Genomic DNA, 27,386 nt, shown 5'->3' with positions numbered 1-27,386 from the left:
CTATAACTTGTTTCAACGGTTCCGATTTAATCAGAAGACAAATTAAACAGGATGACTAGCCAATGTGAAAATCAAAAGAAAGCATAGAATAATGTACTAAAGGAGACTGTTGTGCCATCACATTTTTTTGTGGTTTGAGAGCAAAGATCCGGTCGCTGCTGTGCAAAACTCTGCAATACAATTAGGTCCGAAAAAACCCCGGAGGAGTGTTTCGCAAGGAGTCTTTGAAAGAAGCCGAGCCTGGCGTAAAACCCGAGAGAGCAGGCAGCACGGCCACAGCACGCATCCCCCCCGCCCGCCGTGAACGAATATTCGAATATTCGTTATAAATTCTGCTGAAGGTCCGAATGTTAAAAAATAGTATTCGGGACAGCCCTGGAGTATGAATTACCAGAAAATGGAAACACTCAAGTAAAGTGCCTCAAAATCGTCCTCTAGATACTGTAGTAGATACTTTCCACCACTTGGAAAAATGCATAAATATGATTGTTACAAATATGTTAGTAGTTAGTTTTTAATTGACTCATTTTTTAAAATAATTTTTATTATTTGATTTGATATTCAATTTCACTTTAATATCCAATAAAAATCTAAAGTTTGTCTTGTGTCCCAGGACATCAACTGTTTCACAGAAATAGACAAAAACACATCACATCAGACATTATGAACAAATGGGCGCAGTGAAACAAGTTAACCCTATGGGCCCTAGGCCTTTTTGGGGGTATTTTTTACTGCCTTTCATTTTAAGGTCATATCACAGTCATTATAAAGGCTACATACACATGCAATATCGTGTTTTTTTTTTTTTTTCAGAACAACCTGGGTTATCCAGATTTGCCATTATTACATGTCCTTCTATGTGCCTGTATTTTATATTAGTTTCATAAAATAGCCAATCACAATGGAGGGGGCAAAGCCGAGACGTGCAGGTGTCCCCAGGAAATGTGTACCTACAGAAACAGCAAGCTCCGCGTCCATAGCGACCGCTCCACCCAAAACGCCGTCTCGTCAACGTGAAAAAAAAACATAAAAAATTCCAGCGGATGTCTCAGTTACAACATGATTGAGCTAACTGGAGTAGTTTCATGTCATATCCGACAACGGGAGGCTTTTAACAGATGACGTCCTGATGTTAGCTTTGCTGCTGCTGTTAGCTGTCCCTGTCAGCTGCAGCCACTGATGCTGTCTAGACATCGTGATTTCCCAAAACTGAATAAATACCACACATAGCAACACAAAACTGCTTTGCTAGCTCAATCATGTTGTAACTAAGATATCCGCTGGAAAAAATATTTTTTCACGGACCGATTATTGACTTATTACCTTATTTTTATACAGTCTATGGTTATTACAGACACCGCTAACGGCTAACGTTAACAGCTAACGGTTAGCCCGGCTAATCTACGATAACCATGTTAATTACAAAACGTACACACAGAAATAGTAACGTTTGTTCAATCATTGTGTTTATAGACTTAACAAACATCAGATTAGTCTACACGGTGATATAGTGGCGTGATAAATAGCTAAACTCTGCTGGTTTTCTACCCGAAGTATTTGTAAACAACACGGCGATTCCCTGGGGGCAAAGCCGGAAGTGAAGGGCGCGAGCGATCGCCGAGGCCCCTGCACTTCCGTTAGTCGAAAAACTCCGGGCTGTGCCTCCAGAGGTAAAGGAAGGGGGAAAAAAGTTGTTGTTTTTTTTTTTACCTATGGATTTCCGGATTGGAAGAGGGGAGACTCTCTGGAATCTGGCAATATAAGAACCATGATGGTGGGACATTCTGTCACTTCACAGCTGTCCAAAACATGTAGTTTGTGCCAGGCAGACATAATTGCCAGTATTTTTTCATTATTGCAAGAAATTCCATTGACTCATTCACAAGTCAAAAATGTGTTTTATCTGAAAGAAACATTCAATATTTACATCTGAGATAAAATAGTAATAATATTATTCCTCACTATATGAAGTGACTAGTAACAAGATCTGTATAATGGATAGCAAAGAAATTTGTCAGGTTTTTATTTTGTAGACAATTGATCTGTATTTATAGCGTGATGGGATGGCAGCACAATGATGTGTTTGGTATCATCGGAAAGCTCTGGTCAGACAAGTGATTGGTCTTGTCGGAAAGCTGCAGTTCAGCTGTTCACCTGATATGAGTGGCTTCTCGCTATGACAAACTAGCATTAGCAAAATCCATAGAGAAGAACAGGTCTGAATTTGGACGCACTTTGCATCGTTCGGGCCCATAGGGTTAAACATTCCTATAACGTTCAGTGTTTGACCCAGGTACACTGAGGTTACTTAGAAGCCATCCCAGATGGCACCAGACAATGTAACATCAGAAAGACGCTGGACTCTATGGTTGGACAGACATTGAATTCTGGTCGGAATGAAAACCAGGTTGACATTGTCTTAAATGTCTAACAACATTAGAATTTCCTATTGTGTGAATGTAAGCATTATGGCATTTTGCAGATGTTGGCTTATGTCCTTACCACTGAATGTCGTTATTGTAAGTCATGATGACATTGGCATGGGACATTTGGAAGACGTTCAACAAAAGTATCAACGTCATCCGTCGTAAGTATTCTATGTCAAACTGACGTTGGCATTAGACAGTGTCCTGAAATTTTGGTCACCTGATGTCACAACCTGAATTCAAATATCAATGTCTAATGATGTTAGTGGCCAGCAGGGATATTCTGACTGAATAGGTTGACCGACTTAGGAACAAAAGAGTTCCTCAATCTGTTCAGTCAAGCCTGCATGTGGGATTCCAAATCATCTGTGTTTTGTAAAAAGCTAATATTCTTCAAATAGGATGTAAGAAGGAGGAAACATGACATTACCTGCCAGAGACAACATTCTTTTAGTATACACAGCTTGAGAACTTGACTCAAGCGTTATATATGTTTTTTATATATTCTTTATTACACGGTAGGAACAGTATGAAACGGACAAGAAACCCTACAGTACCAGAAGTCAGGTAGTCAGGTCCAGTGTGTAGGATTTAGGGGGGTATATTGGCAAAAATTGAATATTATATAATAATTAGGCTATGTGTACTTTAGTGTATAGTCAGCTGAAAAAAATTAACTGTTGTGTTTTCCTTACCTTAGAATGAGCTTTATATCTACATACAGAGCAGGTCCTCGACTACAGAGTCCACCATATTGTTTCTACACTAAAGCAGACAAACCAAACACTGGCTCTAGATAGGGCCATTCACGTAGTCGCATCGGCCCCCATAGTAAGCCCCTCCGTATCAAGTGTTCTTTATGAAGTGTTTTTACTGGTCATAATCACCTTGTCTGTTTGTTTTGGGGAGGAGAAACCTCTTCAGATAATTCAGCTCCCTGTAAAAATCTAATAAACAATAAACACTGAAGGAATCCTAACCAGGAGTTCACACTCAACACATGGGAAAAGTTTCAGCACATTGCAAACTGCAAGATGCCATGAAATCCTACATGCTGCTAATAAGTTAAAAACACTTCAGTGTTAAAGTTGTAAACCTGGGAACAAAAACTTAAAAATACATTTTGTGAATTTCCATTTCCATACTTTTAAAGGATGTGTAATCACTGTGAATCAATCCCTTTAAATCCAGTTGCACAACTGTTGTTTTTTTATTGATGACTTTTATGTGTGTTTATATGTATGTGTGTGTGTGTGTGTGTGTGCACATGTGTGTTTGCATGTGTGTATGTGTGTGTGTTGTCTGGCTGCTGTCCAGGAGACTTAATGGCCAACACTGTTTGCTTTCATGGCCCGTCTTTCCAACCCACTGCTCGTAGGAATGCAGAACATACACACGCACACACACACACACCCTCACACACAGTCATTTTACTCACTTCAACACATATGGTGTTGAGGTAAAATGCAGCGCAAACACACAAAAAGCCCCAACAACCAATCAAGAAAGCGCACAAGTAGTCCACATTATGCATGACTTCTCATATTCACTGCTGGCCATGTGGAAATGGATCTCAGCTTTTGTTTGGAAGTGTTTGCTCTCTTTTTTTCCTCTCTCTTTCTCCCTCTCTTTCCTCTCTCACCCTCTCGCTTTTTGTCTTTCTACTATCATTGTCAGATATTGTATTTATTTTGACACAGCCCAATAAACATAAATTGTTCTCGGGCATGGTGTCTTTGCCAGTAACTGCCACATTTTAGCGCCAGTGTTGCAGTGCGTGTGTTTGTGTGTGTGTGTGTGTGTGTGTGCAGAGCGGACAGTGGACAGATGGTGCAGGACAGCTGGTCCAGAGTGACAAGTGTGTGTGACCCGAGCCTCTACGGTGGTGAAAGAAAGAAAGACAACATTGACGGAGAGAAACTATTTGAAGAGGAATATTTCAGCTAGCCTACGATTGCCAGGAGCTGGCAAACAGAGGGGTGGGGGAGGTGAGGTGAGGAGGGGGAGAGTCTGGAGACATCTTGAATAGATTTGGAGCAAAAGAAAGAGAGGAGGAGGTGGAGTAGTGATAAAAGGAAAGCAGAAACTATGCCTTTCTGCCAATTTGTTCTTTTTTTTTATCTGAATAGTGCTTGGATTTCTTTCTGATGGCCACAAATGTTGTTCTTCCATCTTTTTGTCCTCCCCTCTGGCCCCCTTCATCTTTCTCTCCTCTCCCTCCCTCTCCCTCTCTGGTCTAAAAGCATTGTGCAGGTGTTGGGTCAGATACTGTAAACTGTCGCAGCCTCATCGGCCTCCAGGAGCCGAGTGGCTGACTGATGAATCCCTCATTTCCCTAAACAGCTCTGAGTAGACGATTGACAAGAGGTTCATTCTCACACTGAGTTCAAGTGAGAGGCCTCAGGGGAGGAAACACTTTCTGTCTCTAACATACACACACACACACACACACACACACACACACACACACACTGATACACACTCTAATAGCGCCTGAAGGGAGTAATGTGATCTGTCTCTGTGCTTATTGAACCAGTGATAACCACCTCGTTCTTCCTCATTCTGTCTATAAATACGTCTCCATCCACCTGTTTTTATTTGCATTTTCAATCAGCACATCAAGAAAGAAACTGGAGGAAAACAACAAAAGTGTTGAACTTGAGTCAGTACATTTGACAAAGGGGAAAACATCGGCCTCTTGGAACAGACAAAATGCTAGAAAAAGCGGATGAAAACTCTCATGTTACATCCCTCCACTCCCTTAGGAAGACCAGAAGATCAAGAATGACAAAGTCGTGTCAAAAACAAAAATGGTGTGTTTGTAGCCACAGGGGACGGATGTCATCCTGGTGAGAGGAAGGAATAAAATGCTGTAATGTGTTCAGTAGAGCTAAACAAAAAAAAAAAAAAAAAAAAACCCTCAATGGATTAAGTAGTCAACAGAGAATTATTCTGCAGTTTAGAATAGTCTCGAATAATCTTGGTTTTCCGTGATAGATTGGACTGGACAAGACAAATTAAATATATCAATTTGGGCAGTTTAGGAATTTGTGATGGACATTTTCAACTGTTAATGATTAATCAAGATTGACAGATTAATTTGATACGAAAATAATTACTAGTTGCGTTCATTGACGATGTCTGCTAGAATAGTGGTTCCCAACCTTTTTTCTTAAAGGACACCTTAAAAAACTTAACGACCCCTGACCAAATGACATATTTTATGGATATTTCATATATATTTAATGCATACCAATAACAGCACAGAACGACTGATTAACTGTACAATACATGCAGGAAGTTTGTGTAAAATTAGTGATTTGGATGAATTTTGAGCAGATTATTTCCTGTCAATATTACATTAGAGATGAAATTTCCTAATATTTTTAGGAACGTTTTTTTATGATTTGTTGTCTCTATTGTGTATCTTTCTGTGAAGCTGTATTCTGTGAATATAGGTTGTCATTTTTTTTCTTAAACCCCTTAAAATCAAGAAGGCCTCATGACTCCAGTTGGGGTTGGGACCCCCAGGTTGGGAACTATAGTGTTCTAGAAATTACATTTATATACTAGGTAGAGCTGGGCTATACACCAATATTATATTGATATTGTGGTATGAGACTAGGGCTGCAACAATAAGTCGACTAATCGATGACTAATTGACTATTAAAATAATCGGTGACTATTTTAGAAGTCGACTAATTGGTGTGAGTCTTCATAGAAAAGTACTATAAAAGTACCCCAAAATACTGTTATTGCAGCTTCTTACGTTCAGATATTGGCAGCTTTACACACTCTCCCATGACGGTGAACTAAAACCCTTTGGCGTGAGTACGAAACAAGACATTAGGTGACATAGTTTTTGGGGTTGGGAGTGACAGACCGACATTTTTCAACATTTTAACACATTTTTCGATAAAATGATTAGTCGATTAATCGAAGAAATAATCGACAGATTAGTTGACAATGAAAATAATTATTAGTTGCAGCCCTATATGAGACTAGATATCGTCTAAGATTTTGGATGTTGTAACATTGTAAGTATTGCCTTTTCCTAGTTTTAGGACTGTTCTAGCTGTTCAATTATTTACCTTTACCCGCTTTATCCACATTACTGGTGATTATTTATGAAAAATCTCATTGTATAAATATATTGTGGAAGAACCAATAGTACAATACTACAGTGTTGTCACAATATCTATATTGAGGTATTTGGTCAAAAATGTTGTGATGTTTGATTTCTCCATATCACCTGGCCCACTGCGAGGGTCACAAATTTGATTCTAAATCAAAAATTGATTGAAATGAACTTTCAGTCTCAGTCATCAAAATCAAGAGCAAGGCCAGTGATTCTCCAAGTATTTTTTTCTCTCCGCTCCCACCTACTTCCATGTGTCCCAAGGGGAAAACAACACTTCACAGCCAACCCAGCAGAGCTTAGCAGTAGCCTGCAGCTGCACTTTTCCAGACACCGTGGCCACTGCCGGAGTTGGAGATAAGGGAGAAACAAAAGAAAATCCTCCTGCTCACTGAAGTCAGCTGTTTGGAGACATTTTGCCTTCCCTTTGAGTTATTTTAACAACAAATGTATTGTTGACAGTAAAAAAAAACCTACAGTTTGGAGGCTATGTTATTGAGGTGAAAGTGAAAGTAAAGCAAGAATCTGAACAGTGGCTATTTGCAGGTGAGGAAACTCAAACTGTAGTTGCAAAGTACCTTTTTGCCATGACTCATATTTTTGTTTCCAAGTGACTGGTGACATAACCACTGTCACCTTGGGGCCCTTCTGTGTGAAGTCTGCATATTCTCCCTGTGTAAATGTGTCTTTTTCTGGGTTCTTTAGCTTTCTCCCATAGTCCAAAAACATGTAGGTTGACTCTAAATTGCCTGTTTGAGTGTGAATGGTTGTCTCTATCTATGTTTCAGTCCTGTAACAGGAAACCTATCCAGGGTGTATCCGCCTTTACTTAACATCAGCTGATATAGGCTCTAGCCCACCCACAACCCTGAGAAGGATAAGCGATTCAGATAGGATAGATGGCATATGGCCTTAGTGTGGAACATTTAAAAAAGGTAGTTGTTTCACTCTTGATACATGCAGCCCATGTTTTTGAAGAACAATTTGAAGATGTAAATTACAGTTGTTGGGGCATAAAACCAATGATCTGTTGATCTTTTTGAATCAAGACTTCTAAAAATGGCATAGCCATCAGTGTGAATAGAAAACTGAATCAGATCGTGACCTATTATGAAGGATCATGACACCCCTAATATATACTAGTTTACAACAGCAACTGCTTTTTAAATTTGTAATGCTACCCAGATGTCATCATCAAAATAATAAGGAACCACTATTAATTAAAGATTTAGTGTGTAGGATTTAGTTGCATCTAACAGCAAAGTTGCAGAATTGCAACCAGCTGAAATTTCTCTTGTGTGCCAAGTTTGTAGGAAACTATAGTGGCCAGTAGAGAAATGCAAATGGCCATATTCTCACCTGATTTTTGTTTTCAGGTGACTATACACTAATGAAACCAATGTTATGGATATTATGTTGCATTTCTGCCAATATATCCCCCTAAATCCTACACACTAAACTTTAATGTGTCTGCCAAGTCACAAACTGGAATGCATCAGTAAAATGTTCATTGATCACGAATTTTATTTGTTTTCCTGCAACATCGGCTCATAGCAACTAACGCATAATAAAACTTGTTTATGGTTTAAGTTCAGGCACTGAAAGCACTTAGTTAAGGTAAGGGAAAGATTTTGGTTTCATCCAGAAAAAGTCAAGACTGAGCTGAAATGTGAGGACGACCTGTTTACTTTATTAACATTTAACTGAAACCACTCTAACATGAACCAAAGTGTGTTTGTTGCCTAACCTAAAACCACACACGGGACTTTGGATGCAAACCCCAGTCTCTGCTGCTGTGTCAAAGCTCTGTATGACCACCATCAACCCCAGCCACCTCCCTATGATTCATGTGCTGTGCATAAATGTAGCACATTGCCATGGAGCGTAATCCAAGCAGTGAATACATGTAGGGTACGTTTCCCTACAAATTAGTAATAGACATACTATATATACATACTGTGTCTGTCTGTCTGTCTGTTAGTCACTCCATCTGTATTTCGGTCTGTGTGTGTGTATGCATGTGTGTATGCATGAGGAAGCCTCGCCAGCATGTCACTCCAGGCTGCTGGGTAAACATAGGGAAGGAAAGACAAAACCGCACACAGTGCTGAATTAAGAGGAGATGTGTGTATGTGTGTGTGTGTGAGAGAGAGAGTTAAAGAGAGAGAGAAGGAAAGTGTGTGTGTGATTGTCTGTCTTGCCTGTCTTGTCATGGTTTGTAAACTGTGAATAATGACACCAGGGTGAGTAAGTCATCGCCACTGCAGTCCTCTGCTGCTACACATGCACGCACGCACGCGCGCACACACACACACACACACATTTTATGCCTCTTTCCACTGATACGCTACATAAACCCTCATTCCTGATGTACAAACACACTCTCCCCAACCACAAACCGTCTCTTCCGAGGCTCAACTGTCAATCACGCTGAAGATGTTGTTAGAGGGGGAGAGAAAAAAAAAACTGACCTCTATATTTCCTAGTTGTTAAATTGTTTATGAGCTGTTTAGTTGTTTATTTTGATGTCGTCTCTGACTGCATTGAGCCACACGGAACGGCAGATGGGCTGTTAGCTTTTAATGAATTTGATTTAACGGCACAAATCAGACTAATATAATGCACGTACAGGATGGGTCCGCGCTCTCTCCAAAACTTAAATGTTTTACTTTTTAATCTGCCGCTTGTGGTCGTCTCGACTGAGCCGGATGACAGATGAATAGAAAGAATGAATGATTGATGGATGAAAGGAGTGATGCAATGATTGAGCGATCAGGAGAATGCTGCAGCGATTGATGGATGAAGCGAATTGTGAGGGAGAAAAATAGATGGAGGAGCTAAGTCTGAAAATGACAAAGGATTGTTGGGCGCCAGATTGATACATTATCCTGTAGTGAGTTTTTTTTTTTTTTTTTTTGTAAGACGTTGGGGTTTTTAAATGGAAAAGAGGCAGACAAGAAGGGAGGAGGCTGCTTCAGCTTATTGGGTCATGGAGTTTGTGGCAGATCAGGTCAAAGACGTGGGTGAAAAACTTTCTGACCTGGCAAAGGATATACAGACTGGGACACACATAGATGCACAAACCCACACAAATAGACTCAGACACGCGTCCATGTGCTGTCACTTTCTATTTATCTATTCTATTTATTATTGTATGGCCGTGTAAGAGGCAAACAGGAAAAGGATATGATGTCACTGACCAAGAGTTTGTGGTAACCGAGTGGTCTGGCAACATGTCTAGTGGTGGTCATTTTAGCTGTGGTGTGTGTGTCTGTGTCTACATCTTGTGTGTGTTTTGGACACTCTTCCAGGCAAAGACTGCAATAAATTTGGTCATAGTGCTGAGCTGGTTTTAAAATTCACACACACACACACACACACACACACACACACACCGCCTATCTGTCATAGGCAGTGTGTAGGTGTTAGAGCTGGGGTTATTGACTCGTAGAGACGGAGACAGCAGCGAGCAGCGAGTGAACACACTGCTATCGGAATACGATTAATACTGTCTGGCTGATGGATTAGACTCATTACACAGGGAGCAGGGCAAAGGAGGGCGGTGGAGGGTGGAGAAGATGTGGGAGAGAGAAGAGAGAAGAGAAGAGAGGGAGAGAGAAGACAAAGAAAAGGGGGGGAAAGGATTTAAGGCAAGAGGTGTGAGGGAGAGAGAGATGTTGGGAGGAAGTGAAATGTATAGAGGTATGGACTGAAAGTAATCAATGGAGGGGAGGTAGAGATCTTAAATGTGAATTAGAAATCTTTGATTACATTAAGTTCCTCTGTGCTTAAAATTTAAAAACAGTTTGAGGAAGATCGAATCTTTAGAGTCTATCAGACATTCTTCTGTGTCTGACTCTGCTCTACACTGAAACAAAGCCGAAGAGCTTCTACAAAGGGGAAGAGGTTAAACTCCAAATTGACCAACAGAGGGTGCTTAAAGAGCAATATGGTGCAAATGCAAAATGATTTACAGTCGTAGATTGTATAAAATAATGGACGTAGCCACCGGGATATCACCAACTGGTTGGTGGACTCCTGTTATGGAGCTATGAGTTAGGCTTTTTAGCCGTCGCCATGTTGGATTTTTGGAGCCAGAAGTGACCATATTTGGATAAGAGGATGGTTAGTACGGTGCATTTACAGCTATTGTTAACTGTGATAATGCAGATGCTAATTTGCTAGCAAGAAACAGGCTGAAAACCATTAAACAGAATGTACTTACCTGAAAACCTTAACACATGACTCTTTTTTAGTACAACCAAAACACTTATCAAGACTTTATAGGCTACCAAAATGCTACAATTAACTCTCATAAACTGAAAACACAAGTAAAGGTGAGACATGCATGAGACTGACGACTGAAAGCTAAAATGCCTCCTGGACTGCAAATAACAATTATTTTGATTTTCAATTGATCAACCAATTATTTTGTCGATTAAACATTTGGGTTTTGCAGATTAATTTTCTGCCAGTCATCTTATCTAATAACTGACTAATCATTGAAGCTCAAGCGTTGATCAGTTTTGAGATGTCATATTTGAGATGCAATGCCAATTTAATCTATAAAGGTTTATGTTATCACAAGTACTTGGTGGCTAATCTCACCAGCATGGTCTCCCGAACCAATTATTGCACACCACTTTTCCAATAATCCTTGTTTGCCACTCAGTGAGCAAAGATTTATCCAAGAATGACAAAGTTCACGCAAACAGCACTGTTGTACAAACTTTTCTCAGAACATATTTCCTAAACCACAAAAATATCAGGGAAACCCCTATGGTCTTTTGAATTGTTAGTTTAGGTACAATGGCCGTGATTTTCTCTCTCCAGGTGCTATGGAGGAGTTTGACCAATATACGGGGGTGCTAAGAAAATAGTTCATTTTCATGACTTCACAGTAGCTGTGTCAGAAAGTTATTGTGTTTTCAATCAGAGCAGGTAATTCTAAGTTACAGATGTAGTTTTTTAATTGAATTTGGCCAACATAATAGCTGTAACCCTATTACAAGTGTCCATAATGTAATGACACAAATGTCTTTCACGCACAAAGGTGAAAGACTTTAGCACTGGACAGTATCAATGCAGCCACGGTTAGGACTGGGACACATGCTGCGATGTTGCTAAGCAACCATAAACAGCACTGTATCAAAGCCCACTTAATTTGCAATTCCCAATTTCAGAGCTGATCTTCCTCCAGGTTTTCTGTTTTCTAAGTGTGTATTAACCCTACAAATATTGTCCGTGGGACAGGTGTAAAACTCCTCCCCCTGTGACTGGTTGTTTCTCATCACATGCACTGTGGTGCACATTAGTTCTTTCCAAAATTTGAACTTAGTTTATCTCAGGGCGCAGCCACAGTGCCCTGAAAGACAGGCAGGAGGTGCTCTCTTTTTTAAGCACATCTTCATCAACAACAATGGATTATAGGGCACAAACAATGCGGTGTGTATACAGGGCCTCAGTAACAACACAATACATCCAAAATGTGACAGTATCAAGTGCTATAATTCCATATGCATAATCAGACAACTGTGATTTGGTAATTATGTTTCGGATGAAATGGCTATCAAGTCTACCTGCACTTTTCTCTTGACTGGAAAATGGTCCACTGCTTACATAACATTCGTAGCCCCGGTGTAGCAACGTGCCTGTTAGGTAGGCCGGAATAATCCAACCCAGAGTCATATTCCAGTTCTTAAAAATCATTGCCAGCAGAAGGCAGCGGTCTTGGCTTTTGTCGTCATAAATGTGTGGATACTTGCTCGACACAGTTACTCTCATTTCTGTGTTTTTTCTTCTTATGATGAAGGGGCACGCTGCTATGGCCAATGTCAGTGTGATGCCGAGAGGGTCTGCATGTACCTGGAAACTGATAAGCAAACAGGCTGCCTAGTTCAGGGAACTCATGTGCATGTCACACCGAACTACAAGAGAATCAGGACTTTATCACTTCCAACGGGCTCAGCCAGCTGCAGTGTGTAAGTGTGGAATAAAAATGTTTCCTACAGCTGTGGCATTCAATTTCACCTGCTCCCCTCATGAAACTATTCTGAAGAAAAGACATGAAGAGCAGTATTTTCTAACAGAGGAGCACAGGTGCACAGTGTGATGGGCCTTTCTGTCGAGACAGCTTCAAATCTAAATATCATCAACAGATGTTTAGAGGGGAAACCATGCCCCCATTACTAAGTGCTTCTCAGCTCTCCTCATATGCAATTACTGTATTACTGCAAGCCACTGTCCATTTCTCCTTCATGTGTGTGTGTGTGTGTGTGTGTGTGTGTGTGTGTGTGTGTGTGTGCGTGTGTGTGTGTGTGTGTGTGTGTGTTCAACAGATGTATTCCTCACTTGTCTATAATTACACGTGTAAACATTTCTGATGATGTCATGGTCTCAGACCGCTGACTAATCTGTTCCTGGGTTGGAAAGCGACGTAATCAGTCTGCTTTTACACATGCATGTACACACACACACACACACACACACACACACCCTACATGATCTTTATTTTCTCAGCTTTGTTATTTTACCAGTTAATCTTCAGATGATAAGAAGTGTCTGTTGAGTGTGCCGTTTCCTCAGCAACAAGACGCTGGTGTTACAAGTTTGGCGAGAGGCTTACAGCTGGCTTTGTTAAGAGCTCACTACAGAACGATTGGTAGCTGAATGGAAAGCACAGGAGCTATTTATGTAGGAAATCAGTAGGCAGAATGTAGCATTTCTTACCAAGCAATCATCTTGGCTTTCCCGTCTGTATTCAGACTATGAAACGTTGCAAAATAAAAGTCCTTAGCAAAGCAGTGAGAAGAAAAATAACACAGCTGTTACCACAAGAGCTTTTGTAAACTGAGCACTCTGTAATGCTACAACATCATGGAGGCAACACACACACACACACACACACACACACACACACACACGCACACACACACACCTTTTCTGGCAGATTGCCATCCCGGTAGCCAGGCAGACACACTCACGCACACACAGGGGACATCCTCTCCGTCAAGTCAAAGTGTCCCCTAGGTGTCCACCCTGGTCCAGTAACCATAGCAACCCTCTTACCTGGCATTTAAAGTATGTGTGTGAGGCGTGATGAGGAATAGAGGAAACAGACAATGAGGAGGGAAGAGGGAGGAAGACTGCAGATCTGTCATTCATGAGCAAAGTCAATATTAGTTTAGAAGGCTGAAAGACGAGGCTATCTGTGTGTGTGTGTGTGTGTGTGTGTGTGTGTGTGTGTGTGTGTGGGAGGGTGTGTGTGATTCTGCATAATAACTTGGTCTCTTAAAAGAACAAATAGTAAGAATCTCTGTCATGTTGTGCACACTTAATAAGTGCCACGCGAGATTGCCAGGATGCACCATCACACTCACATTCCTCCACGTTCCCAGGTGCCAGTGCGGCCCCAGTGTGTTCACTAATCCTCTGCATTGTCTTCAGCAAGCCTCCTCTCCTCCCTCTCCTTTGTCCCCCTCATCTCCTCTCTTTTCTTTGGGAGTCTTTCTCCTCCTAATTGCTCACAGAAGTGTGATCTTTGGGGGTCCACTTCATGGCATGGCTCCCTGAATTAGCTGAAGGATCCACACACACACACACACACACACACACACACACACACACACAGAGTCTCATTTTAATCTTTCTCCATGACCATCCCGTCCTACACACCCTCGACCAAAACTCAAAATTTGCTCCCCCTCTCCCGAAGTATCCGTCTTATCTTCTGCGTTCACATTTTCTCACTCTGTCCATCTCTTCTTCACTCTCTCTTCCTTTTTGACTCTTTCCAGCTCCCTCTGCCCATTCACACATTCTTATACTTAATAGGATTAAGGTCTCCAAAAGGGATTTGAACAAGATGATTAGTTTACTGCTCTGCCAACTCTGGCCCATACCCTGCCACACACACACACACACACACAAACACACTCGTATATAGATCCACGGGAACTCCCAGTTTGCTGGACCTGGGAACAATCTCGTGGCAGTATAGGGCACGTACAAAAGAGGTTCAGAAACTGTATAACAGTAGGTGAGTGTATGTGTGTTTGTGTGTGTGTGTCCAGTGTGAGAGAGAAAGAGCAGGGAGGAGGGGAAGGATGAGGGGTGCATGTGTGAGAATTGAGTGCTGCTCTTTCATGCCCAGGTCTTCTTAGACACGCAGGGCGTCAAAAGCCCCTCTCACTCTGAAAAGACCCTTTAGAAAAGCAGCGCTAAGCTCTTAACACTGGAGACCTGACTCTGTCACGCACACACACATGCACACACACACACACACACATCCTGGGCCACCAGAGGTGAGAAAAACAGACAAAGAGGAAGGTCAGTAGATTTACAAAAAGACTTCGTCCACACGATTCGGACTCAATCTGAAAACAATGTGCCTTCATTCACATTTTCATAAAGATATCTGACCAAAGCAATATGAAAACTGCTAAATCTCTGCTTGTTCCTCTTCTTTTGGATGGTAAAAACAAAATTGTGCATCACAACTAACATCTGCTAGAGACACAGCCTCATTTCTCGGTCTCAGCTGGTTAAATCTTTGTTCTGCCTGCTCCTATAATGAGTTTTTCTAAGTTTCCATTTACATATTTTTCTGTTTCTGTTATCAGACACCTGAACAATCATTTTAAAAAAGTTATTATGCTACCTGTTTACCACGGCAACTTGCAAAACAAACCTGTTTTTTTCATGCAAACTTGTCTGACAAAATTAACATAAAGACATTTCAGTGCTAACATTTGTGCTGTATGATTAGCTGTACTGACATTTAACCTGTTTAGATCTGCCATCTATTCCAACAGACATAACTTTTCTAGGATGTCTTGATCTATGATTACTGTCATATGACTCTCCCCAAATGCACAGACTAATTTGATGGATGTCTGTAAGCCAAATACAATGTTCTACATCACCTAAAGTGGACTGTATTAGAGCCATACCTCCTTTTCAACAAGCATGATTGACCAAAAGGCAAGGAGGAAGTGTGAGGCACATTTTAATTTATTAATCATATTGTTAGCGTACATTATTTTAAACTGTCTTTAAAACAAACATGAAATGTTATATTACTTCTACATATTACTTCTAAAAATTACATGACAGATTTCTAGCTTTTACTCAGGATTTTTTTTTTCAGAAATATCCACCATGGAAAGAAAAGGGGAAATATTTTCCAAATAGGGAAATACTGTTCTAATGATACAGTCTGCTTCTAATGCATCTGATTGATTATGTATACAGCATATTCATCTCAGGTTTTCAACATTTTGTTTTGTGGAGACTGAAATTGATGATATTTTGAGAAGTAGGGACAAATGCAATACAAAATATATGTACAGTGTGTTTTAAAACATCATTTTATTAATTTACATGACTTAAACATTTATGAAAAATAAATGAACCCATGTTTTTGTTTTTAACAACAAGGTCTGTTAATGTTTATTATCATTGTTACTATGAGGTGGTTAATTGCATTCAGATTCTCCATCCCTTGGAATGGACAGAAAAAAATAACACCAATGAAGTGTACTAATAAAAAACAATCTGGTGATTTATGAGTGCATTTAGAAAATAAATCCAGCTTTACAATAGTTCTTTTGTCAAAAAGCATGATCACAGAGTGGGTTACAGGTGTTAGACAGGGGTCGTCTTGCTTACTGTACTGCCCCACCGTGTCTTAGCAGGCTAGCAGCTCTGTTTTCCTCTTTCACACTAAAATGTGTCACTGGTGATTTCAGGTCCATATTTATGAGCAAATGTAAAAAAGATGCATTTTTAGATTCATTCAGTCTCCTGTGGTCAAAAAGAGGCATGATGATAAACAGAGTGAAAGTTCAGATGAAGAGGGACGTAAGATTTTTTTAGTCACTGCACCTGTGAACAGTTAACAGTTAGTATTGGAGTCTGGCTTTGAAGAGAGCATAGATAAGTTTCACTTTTAGTTCAGTTTTATAGAGAAAGACTCTAGTAAAGATGCATGTTTAGGAAGTACTGAGCATACGATTGGATAAATGAGACTTGGATTATTCTGCACAAGTTGTGTGAGAGAATCAATAAATCAATGTTCACCGATTTCCGTGGACGCACGTAAGACAAAAAAAAAAAGTCTTTACTTATTCAACGTAAACAAGCATGACTAATTTATACACAAGTTGTCATTTTATGAGTGAAGTATTCCTTAAAATCTTCCTGTCTTGGCATTATGGCCGTGTGCTGTCAATTTTCAGTAGTTGTGTGTGTGTGTGTGTGTGTGTGTGTGTGTGTGTGTGTGTGTGGGTGGGGGTGTGGGTGTGTGTGCGTGTTTCAGAGGGTTCTTAACTTAGCAGCGTGATATAGTTCCTGTGTGGATTTAATACCTCCGGCCCCTTCAAACAAAAACACACACACACTCACTCGCACACACCCATTCACACTCACTGGGCTCAGCAGGAGCCGCTTTTAATGAAGGTAACCTCCTGGTTTTAGGCACAGGGGCAGAGGTGAGGGGTTAAACTTTGGGGAAGTCCAAAAGACCAATTTCACAGAAAAGGAAGGGAGAGAGAAAAGAGGATGGAAGCGGAGAGGCTGACAGAGAGGGAAAGCCAGAGAGGGATATAGAGAGAAAGAGGGGGAAAGTGGTGGGTGGGACATCCACCAAACCATTTAACTAAAGATGAAATTGAATCAGGTGCCTTGGCACAAAACTGAGGGAGAAAATCCACTCCTAAATCCCTAAGAAGTCAATTTCCTCGTAGGGGGAAAACTTACTATTCACCCTCTCTCTCTGTCTGTGTGGTGGTCTGAGTGATGAATAGGGTTGAGAGTGGCCTCCTGCACTTCCTTAAGAGCCCCTCACCAACTCCAACTGCCAATCACATGTGTATGCATGTACTATGTGTGAGCATGTGTGTGTGTGTGCGTGTGTGTGCTGTCTCTCTCTTGTCGTAGATCACAGGGACAGAGGGACGTGAAAAATCAATTTCCAATCATCTCAGTGCATCAGAAGATAAATGTATATGTCAGACACACACAAACACACACAAACACACGGCCACACACGTACACACTTACATACTGTACACCACCTCTCGTGTACCGTATAGGTTAAACCCCACTTTTGTGTAGCGTTCACCGTAGCTACATTACTATAATTGTGAAAGTGAGTTGTATACGCTCCCAAGTGAACATGTTAAGTGTGTGTGTAAACACACTCCGGCCAACATTAGCTGACTGTGTGTGACTGTGTGCTGTCGAGTACAGTGAGGTCTGTGTGCGGCCTAAAATACAGACATACAGACTGTCAAGCTGTCAGCTCCTCACATATGACACATTAACAAGTTTTTACCGATTTCTACATGTGATAGGCAGATGAAGTGGATGCAGACTGCAGGTGTGTGTGTGTGTGTGTGTGTGTGTGCATAGGGTTAAGGAGCACTTTCGCTGTGTTTATTTGGTTTTAGAGTTCCAGCGGTTAAAGGAGCACGGCTGTTTTCCAAACCCCCCCGGTCGTGTAAAAACAGTATCAGGATACACTCTATTTGATTCAGACCAGCCGCTCTGTGTGTATGTGTGTCTGTGTTTGTGTGTGTGCACACATGAGGAGAAGTACACACATGTTTGTGTTGTGTGTGTAAAACAGCAAAAGTGAAGGCTCTTTTTCATCTACCTCTGTTTGTAAAGTCTTATTCCAGGATCACGTTGATTGATCTCGGCATCAGAGAGCGCTGAAACATGATGTGAACTTGCCTTTACAATGTGTGTGTGTGTGTGTGTGTGTGTGTGTGTGTGTGCAGGTGTAGAAGTGATGTCCAACTGAAATTATGTTATTTGTAGTGCTTTATTTATTTATGTAAGAGGAAATTTAATTTTACATTAGTTGGCTGTTTGAATTCTGTGCAACAATTTTTGGCCAATCATAATTTCTCCAGAACCAAAGTTGATGTCTTCAGTTTGTTTGTTTTGTCTGACAAAACAGTCCAAAGTCCAAAGATATCCAATTCAGCATAATTTAAAACAGAAAAGCTGCAAATCCTCACATTCAAAAGCTGGAACCAGAAAATGATTGACATTTTGGCTTAAAGCTGTCGTTGGTAACTTTTGTAAAAATAACTGTGTGTCATATATGTTAAAACTGTCACTATATGCTCACAGTATTACATGAGACAGAGAGTCTATGGGAAAAAAAATCATATCCATCCATGGCATTTGCAAGAATCCACCGCAGCTGAGAGAGAACAACCAATCACAGGCGAGGAGTCTTTAACGCAGCTGTCAGTCAATGTCAATCACTGCTTGTGTACTGTGGTCAAATTAGACAGCGCTGATCAAATATAAATCAAGATTCTGCTACTGCATTGCGTATTTCTCTCCTCAAATGTTTTCAGTGACATATTTTAGTGTACTGTTTAGCCGTTTTCATTCCAAAAGTTGTCAGATACCACCGCTTTGTCAGTGATCTCGGCGTTAGATACAAATGCACAAGGGCCCCTTTCGTGGCAGCATAATATGCACCAGGGAGTGGCAGTTGTTGACACAGTGGCCACCAACCCATCATCAAATACTGATGCTGTGCCAGTGGACATCCGCGTTAGATACTGACACACAAAGGCACCTTTTGCGGCGTCATGAAACTCAACAGCTGGCGCCAGTTTGAAATGCCACTGGTAGCAACGTCATATAAAGGAGCTGGAAAGTCCCTGTAGGGCGGATGGGAGGGAAGGTAAATGGGTCCAACAAACTCTGAACATTCACCTGGGATCCCACTGTTCACTTCCTGTGTGAATGTTAAGCCAAACCATTTTTTTTTCTAAACCTAACCATGTGCTTTTGTTGCACAAAGAAATAAACATAAATACGAGGTGATTTCTGTTTTCTGTGAAAACAGACATGTATTTTGAAGACACAATGCATGTAACAAGCGCAAATGGACATGGCGTCATGAAACGTTAACAACAGACACAGGAGGATACCTAGCACGTCATATGGAGATCCGAAAGTCCACCGACCAAGCGGCGATATTTGACAACTTGGGATGAGAATGCATTGGTTTAGCTGTAACATTAGGACCTGGCCACCATGTTGAAAACAGTCAAGCTTAAATGAGGCACTGCCTTCTGACCAGAGCAAACTATCTAATTTTACAGCTAAACAGTGCACTAAAATATGTTTCTGAAACATTTGAGATGAGAAATAGGCAATGCAGTAACATAACAAAATGCTGATTCATATTTGATCAGAGCTGACTAGTTTTACAGTTCATGAGCAGTGACTGACATGATTGACAGCCGAGTTAGACTCCCTGACTCTGACTGGTTGTTTTCCTTCAGCCGCTGCAGATTCTTGTGAATGCCATCAGAAGCACTACGAGGAGAAGGAGGGACATGATGTTTTCACTGTGTCAGGTACTGCTGTCTGGATGTAGTGATATTTTCAGCACGTGCTAAAGAGTTATTTTTGTAAAAGTTACCAACTGCAGCTTAAAAGAAGTGACTAAAATTATTAAATCAAACACACAACACATTTTAAATTTAAATGTATTTGCATAAAGCAGCAGTTACTTTGTTATTACACAGTGACGCTGACTGACAACCAGAGCGCAGTCTGCTACATGGATGCAAAAAAGCCACAAGTTTTGTGAACATCTTGCAACTCGTCCTCCTATAAGAAACTAACTTCTATGGAGGAAAAGTACAATGGCTTATGTAATGTTCACAGGATTGATAGCTTGTTTGGTAGCAGCTTGAGCATCTTAAACATTTACTTGCAGATGTCATGATCAGTGGGTGTAGATGCAGAACGCTGAGGTCCAATACCACTGCAAACATCTGTCCCTTTGCTAATAAGCTACAGTTACTGGAGAAAGTTTGTTTACATTGTGTCTTTGTGCCCTTGCTGCCTCAGCTGTCAATCAATATCCAGGCTTCAGGCTTATGTTTGTATATGTGTGTACATGTTAATGTAAATGCAAAACTCCTCAAATAAAATTACAGAAGAAACAGGCCGTCCTAATACAGGCTTGGAGGCTGAAGAGGTGTTCACTTTCACCTTTATTTGCAATAAGGGACTAGTTTTGTCATTTAAATTGGACAATAATAAAGTCGACAAAAGATCATCCTTAATAACAAAAATACAACCACTCATGTTTCTCCATCTTTCAAACGCCCTCTCTCTTGTGTTGTTTTAAATCGTTAGCAACAAATGATCACTTCAGCTGCAGGTGCAGAAGCAGCAGGTGGAAACACAGGAGGTGGATGATACCTGCAGTACTGATTGTACGATCACACACAGACGGGAATGTGAGGAATGTGGCTGGGCATTAGCTGTTAGCCGATTAGCATGGTGGAGGTCACAGTGCCATAGCTGGGGTCAAGAGCTGGAGGGTCAGTGGTGAAAGGTCAAATAGTCTGTCTGGAACTTTGGTCTGTGTTGGTGACGGGTGACACACACACACTCATATTGTCGATCAGTCTGAGAACCCATTAAGTTGTCCAAGTGTCCTGTTTCCAGAAATGTTTTTCTGATGTTGAGATGATGAGATGCTTGATTTTGTAGTATCTGCATTTCACATCCAGTAATATGTCTGGATCCTCCAGACAGCTGAATTCATTCCCTCGTCTTTGCATTACTTTATTTATATTTGCGCGTGAGTATGCGAGCGTGCTTTACACCTCATTTCATGTAACTATTTGTGTGTACATCCTTCAGCACCTATGCATGTGTGTCCTTCACTAAATCAAGTTGCTATACCAACCAGCGATAGCATGCGTTTCACTTGGCTGCAGGCGGTAGATTTAGTTTATGTGAGACACCTGTTCATGTGTTTGAGTGTATTTATGTACTCGTGTGAGTGAAGCAGGGGAACATGTATTAGCACACATGTCTGTGTGTATGTGTGTCACCGACTGCAGTAAATTTAGTGTTTTTCTTTTTTTTCTTTTTTTTGCTGTTTTCCAAGCTGCGGCTTAGTTAAAGTGGCTGAAAATTAAATCTCTGTAAACCCCAGCGCGCACACACACATCCATCACTCACTCCTTAAAAGCAGAAGGGGGGGTGATGGCGGGGGCGATGGAGAGATGAGTGGGAGAGATGAGAGGAGGAACAGGAAGCTCTGTTGGAAGCGGAGGTCACTAGTGCCCCCTACAGGTTGTTAAAGCATTTATAGCCTGTTATACCTGAGTTGGATGGATGTTCAAAGCAGACAATTGAATTGGCTCCGGATACGTGGACACTTATCGGAGGGAGCATTTTTTGTGTCACTGAGAGATGAATAGAGACAGCTGATTATATTTGGCGAAGGAGTGCTCTGTGTGCAAGGAACTCAATCTCGCAGATGATCTGTCTGGCTCTGAAGTTTCCCCCCGCTGCATTTTGGTGATTACATCAAGTACTTGTCCTGCAAAGCAAGTGGCTCTGTGACAGCTTGACTTAACTCTGCCACCTTATTTCTTCCCTCTTCCTTCTTCTCTCCATCTTTCTCTCTTTGTCCAGTGATCTCAGCGAGAACCAGATTCAGGGGGTTCCAAGGAAAGCCTTCAGGGGAGCTGTGGAGATCAAGAACCTGTAAGTGGCACTTTAGCTATACTTTCTGTGCATGTGAGCGAGTGTATGTGTGTGTGTATGTGTGCATGCATTTGTGTGTGTGCATATGCGTGCACATCTGTCACTTGCTTTCCAGCGTGTTGCAAATGTGCACAACCCCCATGTGCCTGTGCATCAATATTTCATTGTGTTAAATGTCATGTGCCTCCTGCTTGCTGTATTGACTGGCACCGCTGCTCGTTAGCAGCTGTGTGTGTGTGTGTGTGTGTGTGTGTGTGTGTGTGTGTGCGTGTGCATGGTCACGTCACTGGCATTTCTGTTGTTTCCTCTCTTTGTTTTGCCTCAGTCATAGTTATGATGATTGAAGATAATTGTTGGTCATTTTGCAGGTAAAGTAATTGCCCAGCAGTAATTCTAGAAATATGGATTTTTTTTGGACTATTTGGCTGCATCCCAGTTTTTTTTTTCCACATCACATAATTTTTTTGAAATGCCTTGCAATTATTATAAAAGGACAGGGCACTTTGTGTGTGTGTCCATGTGAATGTGTGTGTGTGCATTAGCATGCGGGTGACAGCACATGATTTACTGTCCTTATGTCTTAATTAAATTGTTTCAGCAAAGCGATTCTGAGAAAAAAGAGAGAGAGAGACAGAGAGAGAAGGGGGAAGGAGGTAAAGAGCAGTGCATACAAATTAGACGTCAGATAGAAGAGAGCAGGAAAGGGGAATGGATACAGAGATGAATTCGTTGTGAAATACATCTACAGAGAACAATGAGCTCGGGAGACCGAAGTGAAGCAAAAGAGAAAGTGAGTAAGTGCGAGGGAGACAGAGAGAGGTTGTAGATGACTTGGCTGTCTGGCTCGAATTTCACCTCAAGATATACTGTAAGACACCTTTACATCCCACAACAGCTTCCTTTTTTCTCTCTTCTGTGTGTGTGTGTGTGTGTGTGTGTGCAGCCAGTTGGACTACAACCACATCAGCTGTATCGAAGATGGAGCTTTCCGAGCGTTACGTGACCTGGAAGTGCTGTGAGTACCTGCTTATTCAGTCAGCCCGTTAACAACAGCAGAGCTCTGATGAATGATGAACACTAACAGCAGCGGGACACGGAACAGCTCATATCCTCGTTGACCTTTGAAACACTGCATTGCTTGTGCAGCTCCGGAAAATGGACGGCTTCATGTATATTCAGGAATGACACTTGATGCCTGATCACGGACTGTCACTATCATCTCATAATGAGTTAATTGATCACCACATAATTAGTGCCACTGCACAGACTCCTTGTCAGCCTGACTGAGAAGCTTGTTGATTTTCTTAATGACGGATATTAATTTTCATCGTTTTACGAGGAAAAGGCAAGTTGCTTTGATTTTAAAGTCAAAATTATGGATAATTCGTGTGAATATGAACTAATGAACTGGGAGTGGTGTAAAAGCTGAACAGAGGTTTGAGCGTAGTCAAGTTCACTGACACCCAAACCGATACTTTGTCGATTTTCAACCAGCTTTGTATCATAACAATGTGGGAAGTATGTGTTAATAAACTGTGGTAAACTCCCCTCCATCTAACCAGCACCCAGATTTCCCTGCTCCTCTCTCAGCTTAAATCTGCCAGATGATGCATTTCGCTGACTCTTGGGCTGTTGCCTGAACCACAGATTGCACTTTTGCATTTTCATATGCTTGCCGCCACAGACACAAAGAGCATAGAAGCGGATCAAGAGACACCTGACACCCCATCTTTCTCAAACTCAGATCAAACTGTAAAACTAGGCAATACTGATCAAATATAAACCAGTTCTGTTACTGTAGTGCCTATTTCTCACCAAAAATGTCTTCAGAAAAATATCCGAGTGCCCAGTTTGGCTGTAATATGAGAATTTGTGAACAGGAAATGGCTGTTATACTGTTTATTGTGTTTTTTAAATGGAGGCTGAAACTGTAAATCCCCACAGTGCTGAGTAGATATTAACCAAGGTTCTGTCACTGCATTACCTGTTTCTTGCCTGAAATGTTTTCAGAAACATATTTAATAATAATAACGTAATAATAATAAAGTTTCCTGTTTAACTTTAATACAAAATCATTTGCTACTAGCTGGCTGCCATATTATTTCCTGTGTCAAAACAGACAGTGTTTATTGGTCCAGTGCAGTGAAGCGCATTATTGTAGTTATAAGTTTTCTACCTATTATCCTCTTATCAAGTATTTGCATCTTCTGACTGCATTGACAGCCCAGTTTTATAAATAGACCATTTACAGCAGTGAAATGCTTCTTTAAATTTGTGATTTATCTCAAGTGATGTCAGTGAATGTACATTTTTTGTGTCCAACTTTTACATCATAAATTACAGTCAAGTGTTTTTGCTGAAATGCTCATTTTGTTAGCTTTCTAGAAAGACACTGCTGTGCCTGTTTCCAGTATAATCGCTGCCAAGGTGTCAAATATTTCTTGTGCATCCTGCAGTCGAATCAATCCTTAATTGAATGAGTTTGGATTAATTAGACTGCAGCTGCAGTAGGGTGCAGTCCTTAGGGACTTGGCTTGGGAGGCAGATGGTCGCTGGTTCAAGTCCCCAATACGGACTAAATATGGACTGTGGCCTGGTAGCTGCCGAGGTGCCCTTTAGCAGACCCCCCAAAATTGCTCCAGCAGCACCACACCTTGCATTATCTGCCTGAGTTGCATGTGTGCAGTGTGTAAAAAGAGGGATAGGCGACATTTTATTGCCAATCTGTCGACTAATAAGTATAAAATTAATATTAATATAATTAAAGTTAACATTATATTTTCTAATACTGTGTCTAAAAAAATGAGACACAGGTTAAATCAAATGAGCCAGATGATAAGAGCGCTAATTAGCAAACAGACTCAGTAGGAGAAAATGTTAATACTACAAATTTTGTGGTTAACAAGGTGCAACTTATTTGAGAGTCAGGATTCACCTCTTACCAGTGTTTAGAATTACACTAATTATGTGGCACTCAACGACTTCTGCGCCCTACTGTGCTGATTAAGCCAGTTCCCTGTGTTAGTGTACAACAACCCTGTGACTGCATAAGAGTCTGATGAATCTAATGGCGTCGTGTTTTGTGCTCCTTTTCCCCCCCTTAGCACCCTCAACAACAACAACATCAGCCGACTGTCTGTGGCCAGTTTCAACCACATGCCAAAGCTCAGGACCTTGTAAGTGGCTCCGCTGAGTATTTGGTACACATTACCATCCCAATGGGAAGGATTCCTCTCATCCATGCCCATTTGTACAATTGATTGATCGATCTGTACTTGCACCTCTTCCTCCCTATCTCCACCCTTCCTGCTCCTGTCTCCCACATCCTCAAATCTATTATTTCTCCTCTCCCTCCCCTCCACCTGTTTCGCCACTTACTCTCCATCCCTTCCTCTCCTCCCTCCCACCACCTCTCTCCCCTAGTCGCCTGCACTCCAACAACCTGCAGTGTGACTGCCACGTGGCCTGGCTGTCAGAGTGGCTGCGACAGCGCCCCCGTCTGGGTCTTTACACGCAATGCATGGCCCCGCCGCACTTGAGGGGGCACAACGTGGCTGAGGTGCAGAAGAAGGAGTTTGCCTGCACAGGTAGGTTTATTTGACTATTTGCATCGTTGTCTATTTCGTGACTTATATTCGCTTGGTGTTTTACAGTAGCAAACCCAGCTTTTGCTTTGTCTTGTTTGCTCATGTTTTTCAAGATGGGGACGAAGGCAAGTACTCATCTTCCATCGCATGGCTTGGCTTTAACCCTCACGCACTGCACTAAAATACGCACTGATGAGATTTTCTGTACAGCATATGATATAAAAAGAGGACAAGATGAATAGTCAAGGTCACTATCACATTTAGGGGACAGTGCCTCTCTAACTCACCTGCACACTTTGTTGCCTGGCTGCTGGTTCACACTTTCCTTCACTGAATTCTGTCAGCTCCAACATTCTTCGTCTTTTGGATTAACACCAAGCACAACTATGATCCTTGGATAATATTGGCCCTCTGTCTCTGTGTAGGTCACCAGTCGTCATCATCTTCCTCCTGCAGTGTGTTACAGTGCCCAGAGTCCTGCACCTGCAGTAACAACATCGTGGACTGCAGAGGGAAGGGACTGACAGAAATACCCACCAACCTGCCTGAAACCATCACTGAGATGTAAGGCGCGCACACACACACACACACACACACACACACACACACACACACACCTGCATTACTCTACATGCACACACATGCACAAAAGCACCCTCAGTGCAGTGATATTTCTCTTGCTCTTTCACCATGCTTCCCTCCATTTTCCTTCTTTGCCTCTTTCCACCTTTCTGTTTCACTACTTCTCTTTCTCTCTGTGCAGTGGAATAAAACCACACATCTGTGAAATGAGAAAGCCTGGTCATGCAGCTCTTCCCTGCTTAAGAAAATAATGAAGGGATGAGGGAGGAAGAACCGAAAGATTAATGTGAAGGACACGACTAATCATATCTCTATCTAGAGGGGACATCAAGAAAATATAACCAGCAGATTTAAAGTGACGAAGTACCAAGCAGAGCTGTAGAGACTCAGAGTCACAAAAATGAGGACTCTAGACGTGACTTGGATGAGACTGTTTTGAGACTTCACTTACATGGGCAAAAACATTACGGGCAGGTTGCACCAACAGGGCTTACACCAGGTCTTAAGCTAAGTCGGTCGCAACATGCCCTTCTAAGTTCGACCTCAGAGTTATGCTGGTTGCACCATCTAGGCTTAAGCCTCCCTCTCTCTAAGACCAGGCGTAATTTTATGCCTTGTCAGGAGCAGGTGTAAAGTCAGAATCTCAACTGTTTCTGTATGTCATCAGCCGGATACACAACACAAAAGCCACAATAGTTGAACAGCAACCCACATCAGCTTTCCTGTTACAGTCTTCTTTTATCTAGTCAACACACAAACATAAACACGTCTTGTCCTCACCTCAGCCTGTTGAATGAATGACCAAACAAACATTTACCAGTAAAATGTGCACCGCTAATTTCCGTTATCAAGCAAGATAGCAAGCTTATTAGCTGGTCAGCAGCAGTACATTAAGCAGCAGAATATAAACTTACTGGCAAATGTCACTGTCGGTCCGTTCAGACACTGGTCTAGTCCTCAATCTTTAATACACTGTTGGTCCATGAGTTGTGAACTGCAGCCAAGTTTGTTTACCTTTTTTCTCCATTCTCTTACAGCGTCATCTACCAGCTGCTGTCAAGCAAACACAGACATGGTTCTCCTGTACAGTTCTATAAATCTTTG

At 41.4% G+C, this 27,386-nt stretch overlaps 1 protein-coding gene across 4 annotated transcripts in view; it reads left to right on the top strand.

Moving 5' to 3' along the window:
* Positions 1–27,386, top strand: part of slit2 (slit homolog 2 (Drosophila)) — a 126,501-nt gene that overhangs the window by 56,980 nt on the left and 42,135 nt on the right. For all 4 annotated transcript variants that reach the window (XM_050044420.1, XM_050044421.1, XM_050044423.1 and 1 more), the window contains 5 exons: positions 22,042–22,113; positions 23,057–23,128; positions 25,218–25,289; positions 25,537–25,700; positions 26,126–26,264. In XM_050044420.1, the coding sequence (XP_049900377.1) occupies positions 22,042–22,113; positions 23,057–23,128; positions 25,218–25,289; positions 25,537–25,700; positions 26,126–26,264 (519 nt within the window). The remainder of the gene's footprint in view (positions 1–22,041; positions 22,114–23,056; positions 23,129–25,217; positions 25,290–25,536; positions 25,701–26,125; positions 26,265–27,386) is intronic.

The sequence above is a fragment of the Epinephelus moara genome, chromosome 5, assembly GCF_006386435.1.
Source record: "Epinephelus moara isolate mb chromosome 5, YSFRI_EMoa_1.0, whole genome shotgun sequence".
Taxonomy (NCBI): Eukaryota; Metazoa; Chordata; class Actinopteri; order Perciformes; family Serranidae; genus Epinephelus; species Epinephelus moara.
Note: the sequence above shows the minus strand (reverse complement) of the source record. Positions and strands in the feature narration are given on the sequence as shown.